Here is a 17,432-nt window from a genome sequence, read left to right on the forward strand (position 1 = left end):
CAGAAGCAGGAGACGAATTGTGGGCTCCAGTCTGACATAATGTAAGGAGGGAAGTCGTGGAGGTTAACTACATGTTGGAGAACCAGATCCACCATCTCTGCGGCAGACAGAAGCTAGGGGAGTGTAATGAAGAACCTTGGAGAACCTTCTGCTCTCCCCACCACATTAGGATCATGAGTGACAAATGATCTCATCAATGGGGTGCTCAATGCTTACTGGGTGGTGGTGCTATCACCTTTGGGAGCGGGACAAGTTCGGTTTTGTGGGGGCCTGCATCGGTGTTAATTGTCCAAATGGCGATGAATCATGTGAGGAGTAACAAATAAATATCCGAATGAAAAGTATGTCCCATCATTGGGTATTTTTGCATTGTTCTGCATTTATAAGTTTCTTTCCTGCATTTCAGTTATTGGGGCCTCACGAGTACACTTGGACTGTGCGCTAGGCTTGTTCCCGATGAGCTGCTGATGTACAAATCAGCCACTCGGACAGAATGGTCAGTTTGAACACAACCAGTAGCTTGTTACAGCGTTGAAAGGTTTTTATTGCTCACAAATCGCTATTTAATCGGATTACTGGCAGAAACTGTTCTGACCTTTGTTTTTAAAAGCATGGGTCACGCATACATTAGATTTTGACAGAGATCCATGTTTGAGGAGTTTCCCGGTCGGATGTGTTGTTCACTGTGCAATCACACGTCTGCCTTTTCAAGATCGTGAGGACTCTCCTGGAGCCTGGCCAGAACTGCGAATAAAAGCCGAGTTTCGGCACTTGTAAATGCACAAGAACGGATACAGAGAGCCAATGCGTTTCCCGTAGTGGAGGCGGAATAGTAAAATGTTGATCGGCTTCATTTGTGGGGATGAGTTCTGACAAGACAGTGTTTGAAACATATCTTAAAAGAGATTGAACTAGATAGCGAAAAAAGATGATTGTGAACTAGACAGACAGAGAAAGAGCGAGCAATGAATTACGTTTCTACTCTTCACGTCAGACTGCAGAAACCTTCTCAGCCGCCGGACAACAGGCGGGATACAGCCGGCAGGGTTACATCGCCAGCAAAGCCTGAAACTGGAACTCAGCGACAGGTCTCTGAGAAAGCCTCGGCAGGTGAGTGTGTGTGTGTGTGTCTGTCTCTCTGTCTGGTGCAGGAGCTGCTGTGGAGATCATAATACACATCTGTGTGCAATAACCTCCACAACAAAAGTTTAACTTGGTTCAATTTCACACATGTTCCTATGTTTTAATCCTGAAATTCGCTGTGATTTGAATTAGTCGATGCAAGGGTGGTGAGGTGGAGATGGTCTCTCCCAAAGGAGGTGTAAGGTGCTCCTTCCCTCTGCTAGCCAGCAGGTCACCCTTGGGCAAGGTGTAGCACCTGCTTAGCCCCCCGATCAGGGTCATATGAAGCCAGGGGAGCAGGTGGTGGATGGTCGTACGAGCAGCTGGTGCATATCATAAGTCCTGGTTATGTGACCACTGACGCCAGGCAGACAATCTCTGAAGAGTATTGATAATGGCTGGGGTCACCATCTTGTAGAGACACTGCCCAGAAGAGGTAGAAAACATCCTGTAGAAAAAATTGACAAGAACAATCATGGTCAAAAGACCATGATCGCCCACGTCATATGACACAGCGCATAAAGAATGAATGCTAGATAACTGGAACATGGAAATGTTACAACTTAATTTGTATTTTGAATTGAGTACATTCCAGAGATTGTTAAAAGGAACAAGTATGTATTTTAATTTATATATGAATATACGTTTACACACAGTATATTGGTCACTATCTAAAGTTGCATTTTTGAATTGACAATTTTTTAAAATTTGTTTTTTTACAGATGTTATTAAAAAAATCAAATGCATTGTTCTTATTTTTCTGTTATAAAGCAGAATGTGCACAGTATTTCAGAGAGGGTCGACTTGTAGTTCAATGTTTAAAGTAAATATATGTCGCCATATACAACCCATTTCATTCATTTTCTTGAGGACATACACAGAAAATCCAAAACACAATAGAATCAATGAAAGACCACACCCAACAGGACTGACCAACAACCAATATGCAAAAGACAACAAACTTTGCAAATACAAAATAAAAAAAGAAAAAAGGATGAAATTAAATTAGAAAAGATTAAGAGGAATGTTGCCAGGAATGTTGAGCAACAAGAAGAGATTGGACAGGCTGGGACTGTTTTCCCTAGCGTGAAAGAGACTAAGGGATGACCTTACAAAGATTTATAAAATCATGAGGGGTATAGATAAGCTAGTCAGTTCAGGTCACTCGTCTGAGTGCTTCTGGTACCATGTAACCCAGTACTACCTGTCACATGGTCGGGTGGTTGGCGACTAAACCGGCTCCCCCACCAGGCTTGCCTGATGAGGAGGGTGGCTAGACACCCTGCAGGATGAAAAACAAGACCTGTCAAAGGGCGGATGAACCCTCTCGTAGGGTCAATGGCCATCTAGCAAACACGTGCTGTGAAGCGTGGAAAGGGCATCCCTTGCATCGAAGCTTGGTCTGGCCATTCACTGCAACAGAGATTCCCCCAACCGTCTTGGACCCCACTGCTGGATCCGGGAGGGGATGTCGAGAGGGTGGGTCTGGACCTGTGCAATTCTTTACTCACTTTAAATCCACTCATGCACACACTGTTCCTTTCTGAGGAGTGGGGTACATATCAAGCCCCACTAACTGACTGAAAGGAACTATCGTCATCCTATGGAATGGATAGCCAGAGAAAGAGAGAGAGAGAGAGAGAGAGAGATAGATAAGCTAGATACAGTACTCTTCCCAGGGTAGGGAGTCTTAAACTAAAGGTCATAGGTTTAAGGTGGGGGAGAAGTATTTCAATTTTAGAGGGAAGTGGATGGTGAGTATACCAGAGTAGGTGTTAGAGGTGTAAAAGTCATCTTGACAAATGCTGGGATAGCTAAGGTTTGGAGGAATTAAATCCAAAGGTATGCACTGGGCTTGCTCGGGTAGGCACCTTACTTGGTATGGAGAAATTGGGATGAAGCCTCTATTTCTGTGCTGTCTGACGAGGAAAGATGCATTGCTGTTTCTGACAAAAAATATTTTCTTAAATTTGAAAACAGTAAAACAGAAGTTAAAAGAAAAATCTCTGCTGATCTCAGTAAGTTGGGAATGATCATTTTCTGGTTTTACCTCAAACTTACAACATTTTTACTAAATGTTTTTATTTTATTTGGATTTCTCTATAATTAGAGGATCTTTCTATAATTGATACATTGTTGACCTGAACTTGGGGTTTCAGGGTTGGGATGTGAACATAACTGCTAAGACCAGCAGTTATTGTCTGTCACTAATTACTGTTCTGAATTGGTTGTACCCTGTTTTGAATGATGAATGACAATGTGATAAACGTACCCTCAAATGCATAGAAGAGAGCCCAGTGTTTATACACTGCCTTTTCTATTCTTCGGACGTATCAAAGCACTCTGCAGCCAATGAAATATTTCCTGAAACGTTTCTTGAGAGAGATGTGATAGCTTGTGTTGTATACTAATAAACACTTAACTTTTTCATATTTCCATTTAGGGATAAATATTGTGTAGCCACAGTGAAGAACTCACAGCTCATTGAGCTATCATCATGTAGGATTTTGTATCCACATGGGAGGATTTGTAGTTTAACAACAATATTGTAAGGCATCACATCTCTGTGCTGGGCTGGGCTGGGCTCTTGGCCTGGACTGAGAGCTGAAATCTTAACCCTACAATCTTTTGATTTGGCAGCAAGGTTGCCATCACTGAGATGCAGATATAAGCTAATTATATAAGGAAAGTTTTGGAAGAATTGGAGTGCATTAGAATTACACATAAACTACCCATTTGTACATTGTTGAATGGTAGTATTGCATCTATTCAGTTTAGTGCTAAACAGTCCAGTTATTTAGTAGGATTAGCTAAAACTCAAATAAAAATCCCATCAATGGAAACTGCACCTGCCTGTTATGCCACTGGCATTTAGGGCGGCAATGAAGATCCTCCATCTCTGGTGGTGTTCAAGGCTTCCTTCATCATGTCAGTAGCTTCCTCTCGGTTTTCACTACTGTCAGTCATGCAAGTCCTGGGTGGAGACTCAGGAATACAATTACACTCAGACGTCGAAGGATTCTTCATTACTGTTTTCGAAACAATTTTGCTTTACTTGTCAATGTTGTTAGCCCTGAGTTGAACCCCCAAACCTGGAGAACGGGTGGACCACCTGTTTGGTATGGGTGATGCTACCTAGAGCCAAAGCCCTGACTCCAGCCAGCATAGCTCTCCGGGTCATTGAGGCACGCAAACCTCCAAACCACGACAAGGCTGTGGTCCTCACGGAGGAGACATGGAAACATCTGGTTAATAAAATAAGAATTTTGCTTTATTCCATTTATTTGCTTACTTCATCATTAAGATTCTGAGAAATTTCTTTTGAAAACAAACAGACAACAGAATTCAGAGCCAGGCTTTTGGCTTATCCTTAATCTGTTTTACCCTTTGAACTAATGTGTTAGTTTAAACCAAAATACAAATAAACTCCTGCCAAGATAAAGTGTAATTAGAGGACAGTTATGATATGCAAGCTGTAAGAAAAGGATAATGATATTGTTTGAACCTTTAGCTGTGTAACATACAATTCCCAGTAAATGATCTGCTGGATCTGCAGGCAAGTGTGAGGTCTTGCATTTTGGAAGGACAAATCAAAGTAGGACATACACAGTAAATGGTAGGGCACTGAGGAGTGCGGAGGAACAAAGGGATCTGCGAGTTCAGATACGTAATTCCCTGAAAGCGGCGTCACAGGTGGGCAGGGTTGTAAAGAAGGCTTTTGGCATCCTGGCATTCATAAATCAAAGTATTGAGTATAGGAGTTGGGATGTTATGGTGAGGTTGTATACGACATTGGTGAGGCCAAATTTGGAATATTGTGTGCGGTTCTGGTCACCTAACTATAGGAAGGATATCAGTAAGATTGAAAGTGTGCAGAGAAGATTTACTAGGATGTTGCCGGGTCTTCAGGAGCTGAGTTACAGGGAAAGATTGAACAGGTTAGGACTTTATTCCTTGGAGCGTAGAAGAATGAGGGGAGGTTTGATAGAGGCTTACAAAATAATGAGGGGTGTAGACAGAGTAAATGCGAGTAGGCTCTTTCCACTTAGTTTAGGAGAGATAAACATGAGAGGACATGGCTTTAGGGTGAAAGGGGAAAGGTTTAGGGGGAACATTAGGGGGAACTTCTTCACTCAGAGAGTGGTGGGAGTGTGGAACGAGCTGCCATCTGACGTGGTAAATGCGGGCTCACTCTTAAGTTTTAAAAACAAATTGGATGGCTACATGGATGGGAGAGGTCTGGAGGGTTATGGACTGGGTACAGGTTAATGGGACTAGCGGAATAAAGTTTCGGCACAGACTAGAAGGGCCAAATGGCCTGGTGCTGTAGTGTTCTATGGTTCTATCCCAGTGAGTCAAACATCATCTATGGGAGCAAAGGAATTGTTGATGTTTTAGGTCAGGATCAGAATCAGATTTAATATCACCAGCATATGACATGAAATTTGTTAACTTTGCCGCAACAGTACAACACAATACCTAATAGTAAAGAAAATAAAACTGCAAATTACTGTAAGTATATGTATACAGTAAAACTTAAATTAAATAAGTTGTGCAAAAATAAAAATAAAAAACTAGTGAGGTAGTGTTCATGGGTTCAATATCCATTCAGACATTGGATTGCAGAGGGGAAGAAGCTGTTTCTGAATCATTCAGTGCATGTCTTCAGGCTCCTCGACCTTCTCCCTGATGGTAGCAATGAGAAGAGGGCATGTCCTGTATGGTGGGGATCCTTAATGATGGACACCACCTTTTTGAGGCTTCACTCTTTGAAAATGTCCTGGATATGACAGAGGCTAGTGCCCACGGTGGAGTTGACTAAGTTTACAACTCTCTGCTGCTTATTTCGATCCCGTGCAGTAGTCACACCCGAACCGCCACCGCCCCCGTACAGATGGTGATGCAGCCAGCCAGAATGCTCTCCACGATACACCTGTAGAAATTTGTGAGTGTCTTTGGTGACATGCCAAATATCCTCAAACTCCTGATGAAATATAGCTGCTGTCTCTGTAGGTTGGAAAGCTGCATCAAGACCAATTTGAATGTAGCTTATTAATTGCAGAAGACTTAAGTTATTACTGAGGTTGTAAAAGGTGAATTAAACTACATGTGGATTTTTGACCCACAAGTAAAGATAAACTAAATCATTAAGTTTTTATGGTGACTTAATTGATCTTTGAACTGCAGCTTGAAGCCTGAGATTGATAGCTTCTCATTGAGAAGAATACCATGGGTTATGGAATAAAGGTGAGTAAGTGGATGTTGAGGTCTTACATTCCCATTTCCAATTTTCTCATTTCTTGCTGGAATTCAGATCCACAGGTTACAGTCAATCCATAATCTCGCTCAAACAGACTGCAATTGTTACCCCTCATTGTATTGGAGAGCATAGTTGCGAATTCAGTAAACTATCGTTTAGTGCCGGTTTCATGCAACCTGAAGGAGAAACAATGCTAGACAAAGTTACGTGCCATTTGGTAAATTTGGCCTCAAAGTTCAAAGTAAATTTATTATCAAAGTATATGTTACCATATACAATCTGAGACAATCAATACTGGCGCACCTCAGGGGTCTGTGCTTAGCCCACTGCTCTACTCTCTGTATACACACGATTGAAATTTGATTGGGCACTTAACCATTCTGTCGTGCTTTTGACATGATATGATGAGATATGCTGTGTAACACACATTTTGGGGCATTGCATGGGAAGTGTACTATGTTCCATGTATCTAGGGGTGGATAGTAGAAGGGAGGAATAGTGTCTTTTGTCAAGCACTGCCAGGAGTATGTACTTTTAATCTCTCGGCACCAACCTAGGAGACTTATCGTTAAGTGTGAAACATTCCCAAGTCATCAGTTAAACCCCTACACGTGGCGTTTTCTGGCTCTGCACACCAGCTCTGATAAATTCCTCCCATCCTACTATCTCTGCTCCCACTCACCCACAGCTATCCTATTTCCCTAGACACTCACCTGCATATCTAGCTCCAGTACCCCTTTCCCTCAGTAATTTTAAGTTGCGGGCATATTAGTTGTTAGTCATTAGTCATACTTTATTGATCCTGGGGGAAATTGGTTTTCGTTACAGTTGCACCATAAATAATAAATAGTAATAGAACCATAAATAGTTAAAGAGTAATATGTAAATTATGCCAGGAAGTAAGTCCAGAACCAACCTATTGGCTGAGGGTGTCTGACCCTCCAAGGGAGGAGTTGTAAAGTTTGATGGCCACAGGCAGGAATGACTTCCTATGACGCTCTGTGTTGCATCTCGGTGGAATGAGTCTCTGGCTGAATGTACTCCTGTGCCCACCCAGTACATTATGTAGTGGATGGGAGACATTGTCCACGATGGTTTGCAACTTAGTCAGCATCCTCTTTTCAGACACCACTGTGAGAGAGTCCAGTTCCATCCCCACAACATCACTGGCCTTACGAATGAGTTTGTTGATTCTGTTGGTGCCTGCTGCCCCAGCACACAACAGCAAACATGATAGCACTGGCCACCACAGACTCGTAGAACATCCTCGGCATCGTCCGGCAGATGTTAAAGGACCTCAGTCTCCTCAGGAAATAGAGACGGCTCTGACCCTTCTTGTAGACAGCCTCAGTGTTCTTTGACCAGTCCAGTTTATTGTCAATTCATATCCCCAGGTATTTGTAATCCTCCACCATGTCCACACTGACCCCCTGGATGGAAACAGGGGTCACTGGTACCTTAGCTCTCCTCAGGTCTACTACCAGCTCCTTAGTCTTTTTCACATTAAGCTGCAGATAATTCTGCTCACACCATGTGACAAAATTTCCTACCATAGCCCTGTACTCAGCCTCATCTCCCTTGCTGATGCATCCAACTATGGCAGAGTCATCAGAAAACTTCTGAAGATGACAAGACTCTGTGCAGTAGTTGAAGTCCGAGGTGTAAGTGGTGAAGAGAAAGGGAGACCCAGTGCTGCTGATCCCCTGTCGGACACACAGTGTTGCAAGCACACGTACTGTGGTCTGCCAGTCAGGTAATCAAGAATCCATGACACCAGGAAAGCATCCACCTGCATCACTGTCAGCTTCTCCCCCAGCAGAGCAGGGTGGATGGTGTTGAACGCACTGGAGAAGTCAGAAAACATGACCTTCACAGGGCTCGCTGGCTTGTCCAGGTGGGCGTAGACACAGATACAGAAATTGGTTGCTACATGTATCAATGCATTGTAGAATTTGCAGGCAGAAGTAATTAGCAAGGCGACTAGTAGTCGTCAGGGTACAGAAAACAGTCAGACCTGGCAGGAGGTGTATTACTTCATACTTCTTTATAAACATCTGGGTTGGGAAATATAGATCGGCAGTATAATAAAATGAGAGAGTTTTATTGAGTATTAAATAGCAGGGGTGGGGAAACTAGAAATGTTTGACAGCAGGAAAATAAATTCAACAGCTTACTGAATGGTGTACAGGTTTCTTGTCTTTATTGATAGATCTAGAGTATTGTCAAGCTATAACATGTCTGAGTTGGAGGTGCATGGTTAGTTTAGCCACCATATTTTCAGGAAGGATGTCAAAGTGCTTGAAAAATTGCAGAAAGGACTTACTGCAGTGGTCACAGGGATGAAGGACTTTGGTTATGTGGAGGAAATTAAGAAGCTAGGTTTGATTCAAAGTTCAAAGTAAATTTATTATCAATTTTCCTCAGCTCCAATCTCATGCCTTCTCCCTGTATCCCTTCATGCCCTGACCGATCAAGAATCTTTGCTCTTATACTCAATTCCTTTTGCTGTGAAGGCTGATAAACAATATGCCTGCCTCACCTGCATGTTTAATTCTATTGGCTGGTGCACGAGGACTGCCAACTGCCACTGTACTTACCCCTAATCTCTGGCTGCTCAGATCATAATCATCATCCTATTTTGACCATCAAAGATGATTACTTTGTCCACATTATCTGCTATCCATTTGTTCATTCACTCAACCAGTCCAAATGATTGCACCCTCCTCACAGCTCACACTTCTACAGAGTTAGAATATTACAGTTAACTTGCTCGACGAAATCATTGTAAATAGCTAGAATGCAGGCACTGAACCTTGTACTCTATCCATGACAGTACAGTAAATCTCCACGCAAGGTTCAGCTTCATTGTTTCAGTTTGTCATAAACACTCCATCTCACAGCAAACAGGAGTCAACAGACACCACAGAAGAGGGATCTGGTGGATCATCGTGTTTACCAGCATTTCTGTAATAGATGGTGAACCCTGCACAGATACGTAGATACGAAATATGTGGATAACCATGATTTTGTGTACATTAGCACCAACCCCATACGTTTTAATTCTGCACGTTAATCACTTAAACCACATCTGTTTGTTCTCTGAGCCTACTTAGTCATATCATCAAAATTCCAGTAAATTTGCCCAGTATAATATAAATCATAATTTCATGATGATTTTGAATGATCGTGTCACTGTTTTCCAATATTCTGCTATTGGTTTTAGGATCACTTTCTGATATATTCTGAGATGCAAGGCTGTGGGGATTTATTAACCTGAAAATTCATTAATTTAACAAACACCATTTCATTACTGATATTGACTTCCTTTATTACCTCTCTCTCACTAGACTCTAGATTCCTTAAAATGTATGAGAGTTTATTTATTTGAGTTCCTCCTTTGTGAAGCTAGACCCAGAGTATGCATTCAATTAGGGTGCAATTTTTGTTCCCTATTATAAATTATATTTCTGACTGTAAGAGATCTCAATTTGTCTTTGTCAATATTTTTCTCCTTGTACATCTAAAGAATTGTTTGTAATTATTATTGATAAAATGATTATTTTAATATTCTATTTTCCTCTTAATCCCTTGGTCCTCTTTTTTTTGCATTCTGAACTGATCACAGAGTCACTTCTTTATTTCATTTCAGGACTGTAGTTTCAGAATATATCATGACACTCTCCAACTTCATGAAGAATGTTCAAAGTTCAAAGTAAATTTATTTTCCAAGTACATGTGTGTCACCATATAAAACCCTGAGATTCTTGGCCCGAAATGTTGACGGTACTCTTTTCCATGGCTGCTGCCTGGCCTGCTGAGTTCCTCTAGCACTTTGTGTGTGTTGCTTTGAATTTCCAGCATCTGCAGACTTTCTCTTGTCTGAGATTCATTTTCTTGAGGGCATACTCGATAAATCTATAGAATAATAACCATAACAGAATCAACGAAAGACCGCCCAACTAGGGCGTTGAACCAGATTGTAGAAAACAACAAACTTTGCAAATACAAAAAGAAAGAAAGAATAATAACTATAAGGAATAAATAGCGAGAACATGAGATGAGGAGCCCTTGAAAGTGAATCCTTTGGCTGTAGGAAAATTTCAATTATGAGTTGAGTGAAGTTATCCCCTTTGGTTCAAGAGCCTGATGTGTGAGGGATAGTAACTGTTCCTGAACCTGGTGGTGTGGGTACCTTCTTCCTGATGGCAGCAGTGAGAAGAAAGCATGTCCTGGGTGGTTGGGGTCCTTGATGGCGAATGCCACTTTCCTGCAACAGTGTTTCATGTAGATGTGCTCCATGGTGAGGAGGGCTTTATGTGTGATGGACTGGGCCATGTCCACCACTTCTTGTAGGAATTTCCATTCAATGACATTGGTGTTTCCATACCAGGCTGTGATGCAGCCAGTCAATATGCTCTCCGCTACACATCTACCTGGAGCAAAGATGACAGATCTGATAGATGTGTTCAGATTATGGATACATAATGAGAATAATGCAAATACAGGAAATTTAAAATGAAGCAATGTAGTGGAAATACTTAGCAGCTCAGGCAGCATCTTTGGGGAGAGCGATAGTTAACATTTTCTGTTACGTTAACTTTACTTTTCCATTTGTGGATCCTGGCTAACCTGAATACAGGTTAAATACAGAAGCAACACGAGGTTGCTTTCTGAATGTGTTGCCTAAAAAATGGTGAAACATTTTCAAATGGATAAATAGTTGAACGGTAATGTGATGCTGGGGAAACAGTGGGAGCATAGGCCAATTAGGGAAGCAATGAGCCATTACTGCACAACAAGCTGGGTTGCAAGTCTGACCAGCCAACTGAGTGGTGGGCACACCGCAAAGATTAAATATACAATAATATAACCACTTTCCCACATTGCACACTTGAAATAAATTTTATTCATAGCTTCAGAAGGAAGTTCAGACTAGAATTTAAGTACTTCCTCCTTCATTTGTCCCATGTACCGGATAGTGTGAGGGCAAGATTCGCAGAAGTGACCAGTCCTTCCGGCAGGAAGTTGAGGCTTTGGAGCAGATTGCTTGTAAACTGCCTTCTTCTTAAAATTGGACTTTGTTCAGAGGCTTATAACAGATGCAGAAAGGGAATGTCATTAAAGTCAAACTCTACCAGCTGAGAGTCCAAATTCCGCAGAGGTTCCTGAAACTGCAGGCTCTCTGTGAAAACAAAAGACGTTTTGAGCAGTTTGCAAAATGTGTGCAATGTGACTTTTGCAACAGGTCAGTGCATCTTCCAAGCAATCAGGTTAAAATTTGCAATCCTGATATCAGTGTGAATCAATGAGAAAGCAAAGAAATAATTTTCAGGGTAATTGTTGTTGAAGGAAATTGAGCAGCAATATACTGATGAACATCCACCGTAATTTAAAAGATGACAAAAATAAGGTCTGTCCTTCAAACTCTATTAATTTTGTTGGCTTTTTGTGGACATGCAAGCTACTAATATTGTATAAATAGTTTGTAATTTGCTGTCTAGATTATTTATTGGAACTTCAATTGAGATCACTTCTGTTTACGGTAATTCTGTGTTGTAAAAGGAAATTTAGTTTATTGGATAAATAGGTTATTAATTAGGCTTTCAAGTTCTCATATTTCTCCCATAAAAGAGGCTATTCAGCTCTACAAGTCTATGCCAGCTCTTAAAGCAATCTCGTTCTCCTATAAAGTATAAAGTATGAAGTATAAAGTATAAGCTTTTCTCTGTTACACATCCATTAAAACACCACCTCACCCCATCCCCAAGTTCTTCAGGCACCCATCACAAAGTGGCCACTTCACCTACCAACTAACAAATCACTCAGATGTGGGAGGAAGCCAGAGCAGTCAAAGGCAACCAATATAGTCATAGAGAGAATATACAAATTTCACAAAGACAGCTACAGGATCAAACCCAGAGTCTCAGAGCTGTGAAATAGCCGCACTAACTGAACTAAGTGCAGTGACACTGTAGTATCCTGTAGTAATGTTCACCACAGTAAGTTAATTATCAAGGTAGGTTAGAGATAGTAACAGAGCATAGAACATAGAACACTACTGTGCTTACGGCCCTATGGCCCACGATGTTGTGCTGATCCTGTAATCTTCTCCAATATCAGTACAACCCTTCTCTCTTATGTAGCCTTCCATTTTTCTTTCTAAAGAGAAAAAAATGCCTTTATTTTCTTTACTGCCATTATTCTCTGTCCATAATTTTGAACCATATTTCAAAGAGGCAAGTATAGTTGCAGCTTCCAATGTGTCATCAGGAATCAAAAAGGCATTCTTCAGCAGGGATTAATGAAGAACTAAGTGATGTAAAAATAGGTGGGAAGGCAGTAGAAATAATGGAACTCTGCAGATGAATGCATAAAGATTGAGTCAATTCAAAGTTCAAAGTAAATTTATTATCTAAGTACATTTATGTCACTGTATACTACCCTGAGATTCATTTTCTTGTGGGCATTCTCATTAAATACAAAGAAACATATTAGAATCAACGAAAGTCACACGCAAGATGGACAAACAGTCAATGCACAAAAGACAACAAACTGCAAATACAAAAAGAAGAAACAAACCAACAAAATAATAATCATAAGGTTCAAGATTGTTTAATGTCATCTCCAGTACATAAGTGTAAAAGAGAATTAAATAATTGTTACTCCGGATCCGATGCAGCACAAAAACAAAACACAATAAGATAAAGAACACAATAATAAATAGCATAATAAATATCAATATATAAGATAGCTTATGTATATAGATTGTATGTCCATAAAGCGACACTAGGCACCGGAGTGTCTGTACACAAGGTGACTACAAATAAGCAATCAATATGAATGTAAGTCCTTGAAAGTGAGTTAAGGAAACAGTTTAGTATTAGGTTGAGTGAAGTTATCCACTCTCGATCAAAAGCCTGATGGTTGAATGGTAACGACTGTTCCTGAACCTGGTAGTGTGAGACCTGAGGCTCCTGTACCTCCATCTTGATAGCCTTGACTGCGAAAGGAGAGAGCGGGCAAATACTTGGCAGGTACACAAAAACACAGTGGAGGAGCAGGCCACTCACACTTGGTCGTTCATTGAATATGATCATGGATCAGAATCAGAATCGGGTTTATTATCACTGGCATGTGACGTGAAATTTGTTAACAGCAGCAGCAGTTCAATGCAATACATAATCTAGCAGAGAAGTAATAATAAATTAAATAATCATAATAATAAATAAACAAGTATATCAATTATGTATATTGAATAGATTTTTAAAAAGTGAGGTAGTGTCCAGAGATTCAATGTCCATTTAGGAATCGGATGGCAGAGGGGAAGAAGCTGTTCCTGAAGCACTGAGTGTGTGCCTTCAGGCTTCTGTACCTCCTACCTGATGGTAACAGTGAGAAAAGGGCATGTCCTGGGTGCTGGAGGTCCTTAATAATGGACGCTGCCTTTCTGAGACATCGCTCCCTGAAGATGTCCTGGGTACTTTGTAGGCTAGTACCCAAGATGGAGCCGACTAGATTTACAAACTTTTACAGCTTCTTTTGGTCCTGTACAGCTCCCCCCATACCAGACAGTGATGCAGTCTGTCAGAATGCTCTCCACGGTACAACTATAGAAGTTTTTGAGTGTATTTGTTGACATGCCAAATCTCCTCAAACTCCTAATAAAGTATAGCCACTGTCTTGCCTTCTTTATAACTACATCAATATGTTGGGACCAGGTTAGATCCTCAGAGGTCTTGACACCCAGGAACTTGAAACTGTTCACTCTCTCCACTTCTGATCCCTCTATGAGGAACGGTATGTGTTCCTTCGTCTTACCCTTCCTGGAGTCCACAATCAGCTCTTCCGACTTTCTGACGTTAAGTACCAGGTTGTTGCTGCGGCACCACTCCACTAGTTGTCATATCTCACTCCTGTAACCCCTCTCATCACCACTTGAGAATCTACCAACATGCTTGATCTATACCAGCCTCAACTTGTCTTCTGTATCAGTTCTCCAAATCCCTCAATTTCCCAATCTTTCAAATATCTATCTCCACCTTAAACATATTGAGTGACCTCCCTTGAGAGCAGAGAATTCCAGAGAGTTTAATATGGGGAAATTGTGAGAAAAATTTCCTTGTGTTTGCGAAATTGTGAGAAAACTTTGTTTAGAGGAATTTAATGGCAGACTATTACTGAAATGAAGAAAGATCACTAATGAGGCAGATGCAGAGGGATCAAGCTTGTTGTACATGTGAATCATCGTCCCTTGTAAAATTAGTGTTGACATCACCTTCTAAGTATATGAAAGTAGCAAAGTTGAAATCAGTTGCATTGGTGTGTGAGAATTGAAAACAACTTTAATGTTCTGAATGTAGAATTGGCCACTGGGGACTTTGTTGGTTTGCATGAGATGTTCTGGGATCTTTCTTTCTCTTTCTCCCCTATGTTCAGCTCAGCAAAATTTTAATTTGATTTTCTCAAATTGTCCAATTGTAATTCTTTTCAAACAATTTTCTTTCTTTATTGTATTCAAACTGTCTTCAACCTTCTGCTGCTTTTTTGTTTTGGCACTTATAAATATTATAAGAGGGTGTAGTAATCAAACAAGGTACAACCATGAAACAATTTATTATAAACACGACAAATTGTGCAGGTGTGGGAAATCCAAAGCAACACACACAAAATGTTGAGGGAACTCAGCACGTCAGGCAGCATCTATGAGAATGAATAAACAGTTGACGTTTCAGACTGAGACCCTTCTTCCTCCAGCACTGTATATGAGTTGCTTTACAAATTATTACATGTTTTCCATCAGTACCCCTTGTAGAGTAGACTAGTTGACTGAGTGAAAGGTGGAGAGTTGTACCAACTTTGTCTTCACATATTTGTTAGAAGTTAGCTTAAAAAAGGAATCTGGTTAAGTATGCTTAAACCTTGGGCATACTTTGTGAAAAGTCTTTCAGTTTCTACTGCTTATTACTGATGAGCTTGTGAGTAATTATTGGAGTGGTTCACCTCGTTGTTCACACCTTTCAAGCAGAAGAGATGCAGCTCTGTTTCCAGTCATTCTTTTTTTACCAAATTTATTCATAGTTTTATCTACTTACTCATGCCTTTGAGTTTTGTTCTTACTTCATTATGATTGCTCTAACAACAAAAATTTTGCAAAAGGAAAAGTGTTCTTACAAGTACAATAAAATCCATTTATAGTTGCTTTAATGTAACAAAACTTCACAAATCATTTTGTAGAAGTGTTACTGAAAAGCTTAGATCATGACCTGTAGGAGGTGAGGTTTTATTTTTTTAAAATTTTATTTAGAGAAACAGTGCAGAACACGTCCCAGGCCCACTAAGCCATGCTGCCCAGCAACTCACCTATTTAATCTCTAGCCTAGGACAATTTACAATGATCAATTAACCTACTAACCGGTACATCTTTGGACTGTGGGAGGAAACCAGAGCACCTGGAGGAATCCCCTGTGCACATGGAAAGAACTTAGAAACTTTCTTACAGAGGCCACCGGAGCTGAAGTCTGAACTCCGACACCCCAAGTTGAGTTAGTAGGGTTGAAGGAACATAGAACAGTACAGCACAGGAACAAGCCCTTCGGCCCACAACAGGGTGTGATCCCATGGAGATAAAATAAAGTGGGATTATTATAGAATTAGTGCAAATGGGTGGTTGATGGTGTGCATGAGCTCAATGGACTGAAGGGAATTAAGCAAAGACAAAGGCCTCACTCTAGGTAAGACAACAGGAATTCTGCAGGTGCTGGAAATTCAGGCAACACACATCAAAGTTGCTGCCTGGCCTGCTGCGTTCACCAGCAACTTTGATGACTCTAGGTAAGAACTGGAATACGATTTTAATCAAGATGGGACAGTGGAAATCTAATTAGGTGAGGACTAACCAATCAGGAGGGATGGAGGACGGGGGTATATGTACCACCGGACTAGACATACCCAGGCATCATCCCTGCTGAAGATGGCAGAGTTTGTCATCAAAACGTCTGTTAAAATTGCCACCTGTCCCCAGCTGGAAGCCTGAGAAGAGTTTATGCAGAATTTATTGTTTCATTCAGCATTCTTTGTTGTCAGACATCATTATGCCACCATGTCATATGTGCGCACCTCACTAAAGTAGTAACAAAGTACACATGTTTATTCCCGGACTCCCCGTGTTTTCCTTTCGGTTAGGTTTGGAGTTACAAAACATAACAGCAACTATATGATGAAAATAAAAAGTCAATAGGCTGAAACATCGACTGCTCATTTCCCTCCACAGATGCTGCCTGACCTACTGAGTTCCTCCAACATTTTGCGTGCGTTGCTCAAGATTTCCTGCATCTGCAGAATCTCTTGTGTCTCTGTAAACCAATCTCATCTGAATGCACAAAGTTTGTATCCCTCCATTCCATGCCCGTTCATGTGGTTCCCTAATAATCAATTCTGGGATCAGATCCCTGAGATAGTACGTGCACGAGATGTTTCACAGAACGGTCATAGGTATAGGTTAGGGAGTTCACAATGATAGCATTAAACTCTGCTCAGAGATGGGGACTGAGGATGAGAAATTGACTGAAGCAGGACTGAGAAGGCAAAGTGTGATGATATGGTACTTGAATGAGTGTTGGAGAAACAGCAGAAAATGATGCCAGCTCTGGGGAGAGAAATAAAAAGCTTCACATATTCATCAATGAACACAGAAATCTAACATATTGTTGTGTGAAAACTGCTGTAGCAAATTCTCTTAGCATGACTCACTTTTCCCACTTTTCCCAAGTCAAAGCCAAGTGTGACCCTGCAAGTACGATGTGGAGTGTTTATCACCAGTGACGTGCATTTGTTTACTGCATATTCTGTGCCTGAGGGTTTGAGAACATTGAACTAGTTGCAAATAAAATCCTTGAAATTAGACTGCATGTCGCTGCTTATTTCAAAGCTACATACTGTAATTAATGTGGAGATGACATCTAGGTTTTTTTGAGCTGTTCTGTAAATTTGACCAGCCACTTTACAGTCTGAGTGGCTCTGGTGGAAGAGATGTAATTTCCGTCAGAGTGGG

The 17,432-nt window shown here is 40.9% G+C and overlaps 1 protein-coding gene across 1 annotated transcript in view; it reads left to right on the top strand.

Annotated features, from left to right (window-relative positions):
- The first annotated feature begins 626 nt into the window (after positions 1-626).
- Positions 627-17,432, top strand: part of LOC140191402 (myosin light chain kinase, smooth muscle-like) — a 73,997-nt gene continuing 57,191 nt past the window's right edge. The window contains exon 1 of the mRNA XM_072248795.1: positions 627-1,110. Coding sequence (XP_072104896.1) covers positions 966-1,110 — 145 coding nt within the window. The 5' untranslated portion in view covers positions 627-965. The remainder of the gene's footprint in view (positions 1,111-17,432) is intronic.

The sequence above is a fragment of the Mobula birostris genome, chromosome X (assembly GCF_030028105.1).
Source record: "Mobula birostris isolate sMobBir1 chromosome X, sMobBir1.hap1, whole genome shotgun sequence".
NCBI lineage: Eukaryota > Metazoa > Chordata > Chondrichthyes > Myliobatiformes > Myliobatidae > Mobula > Mobula birostris.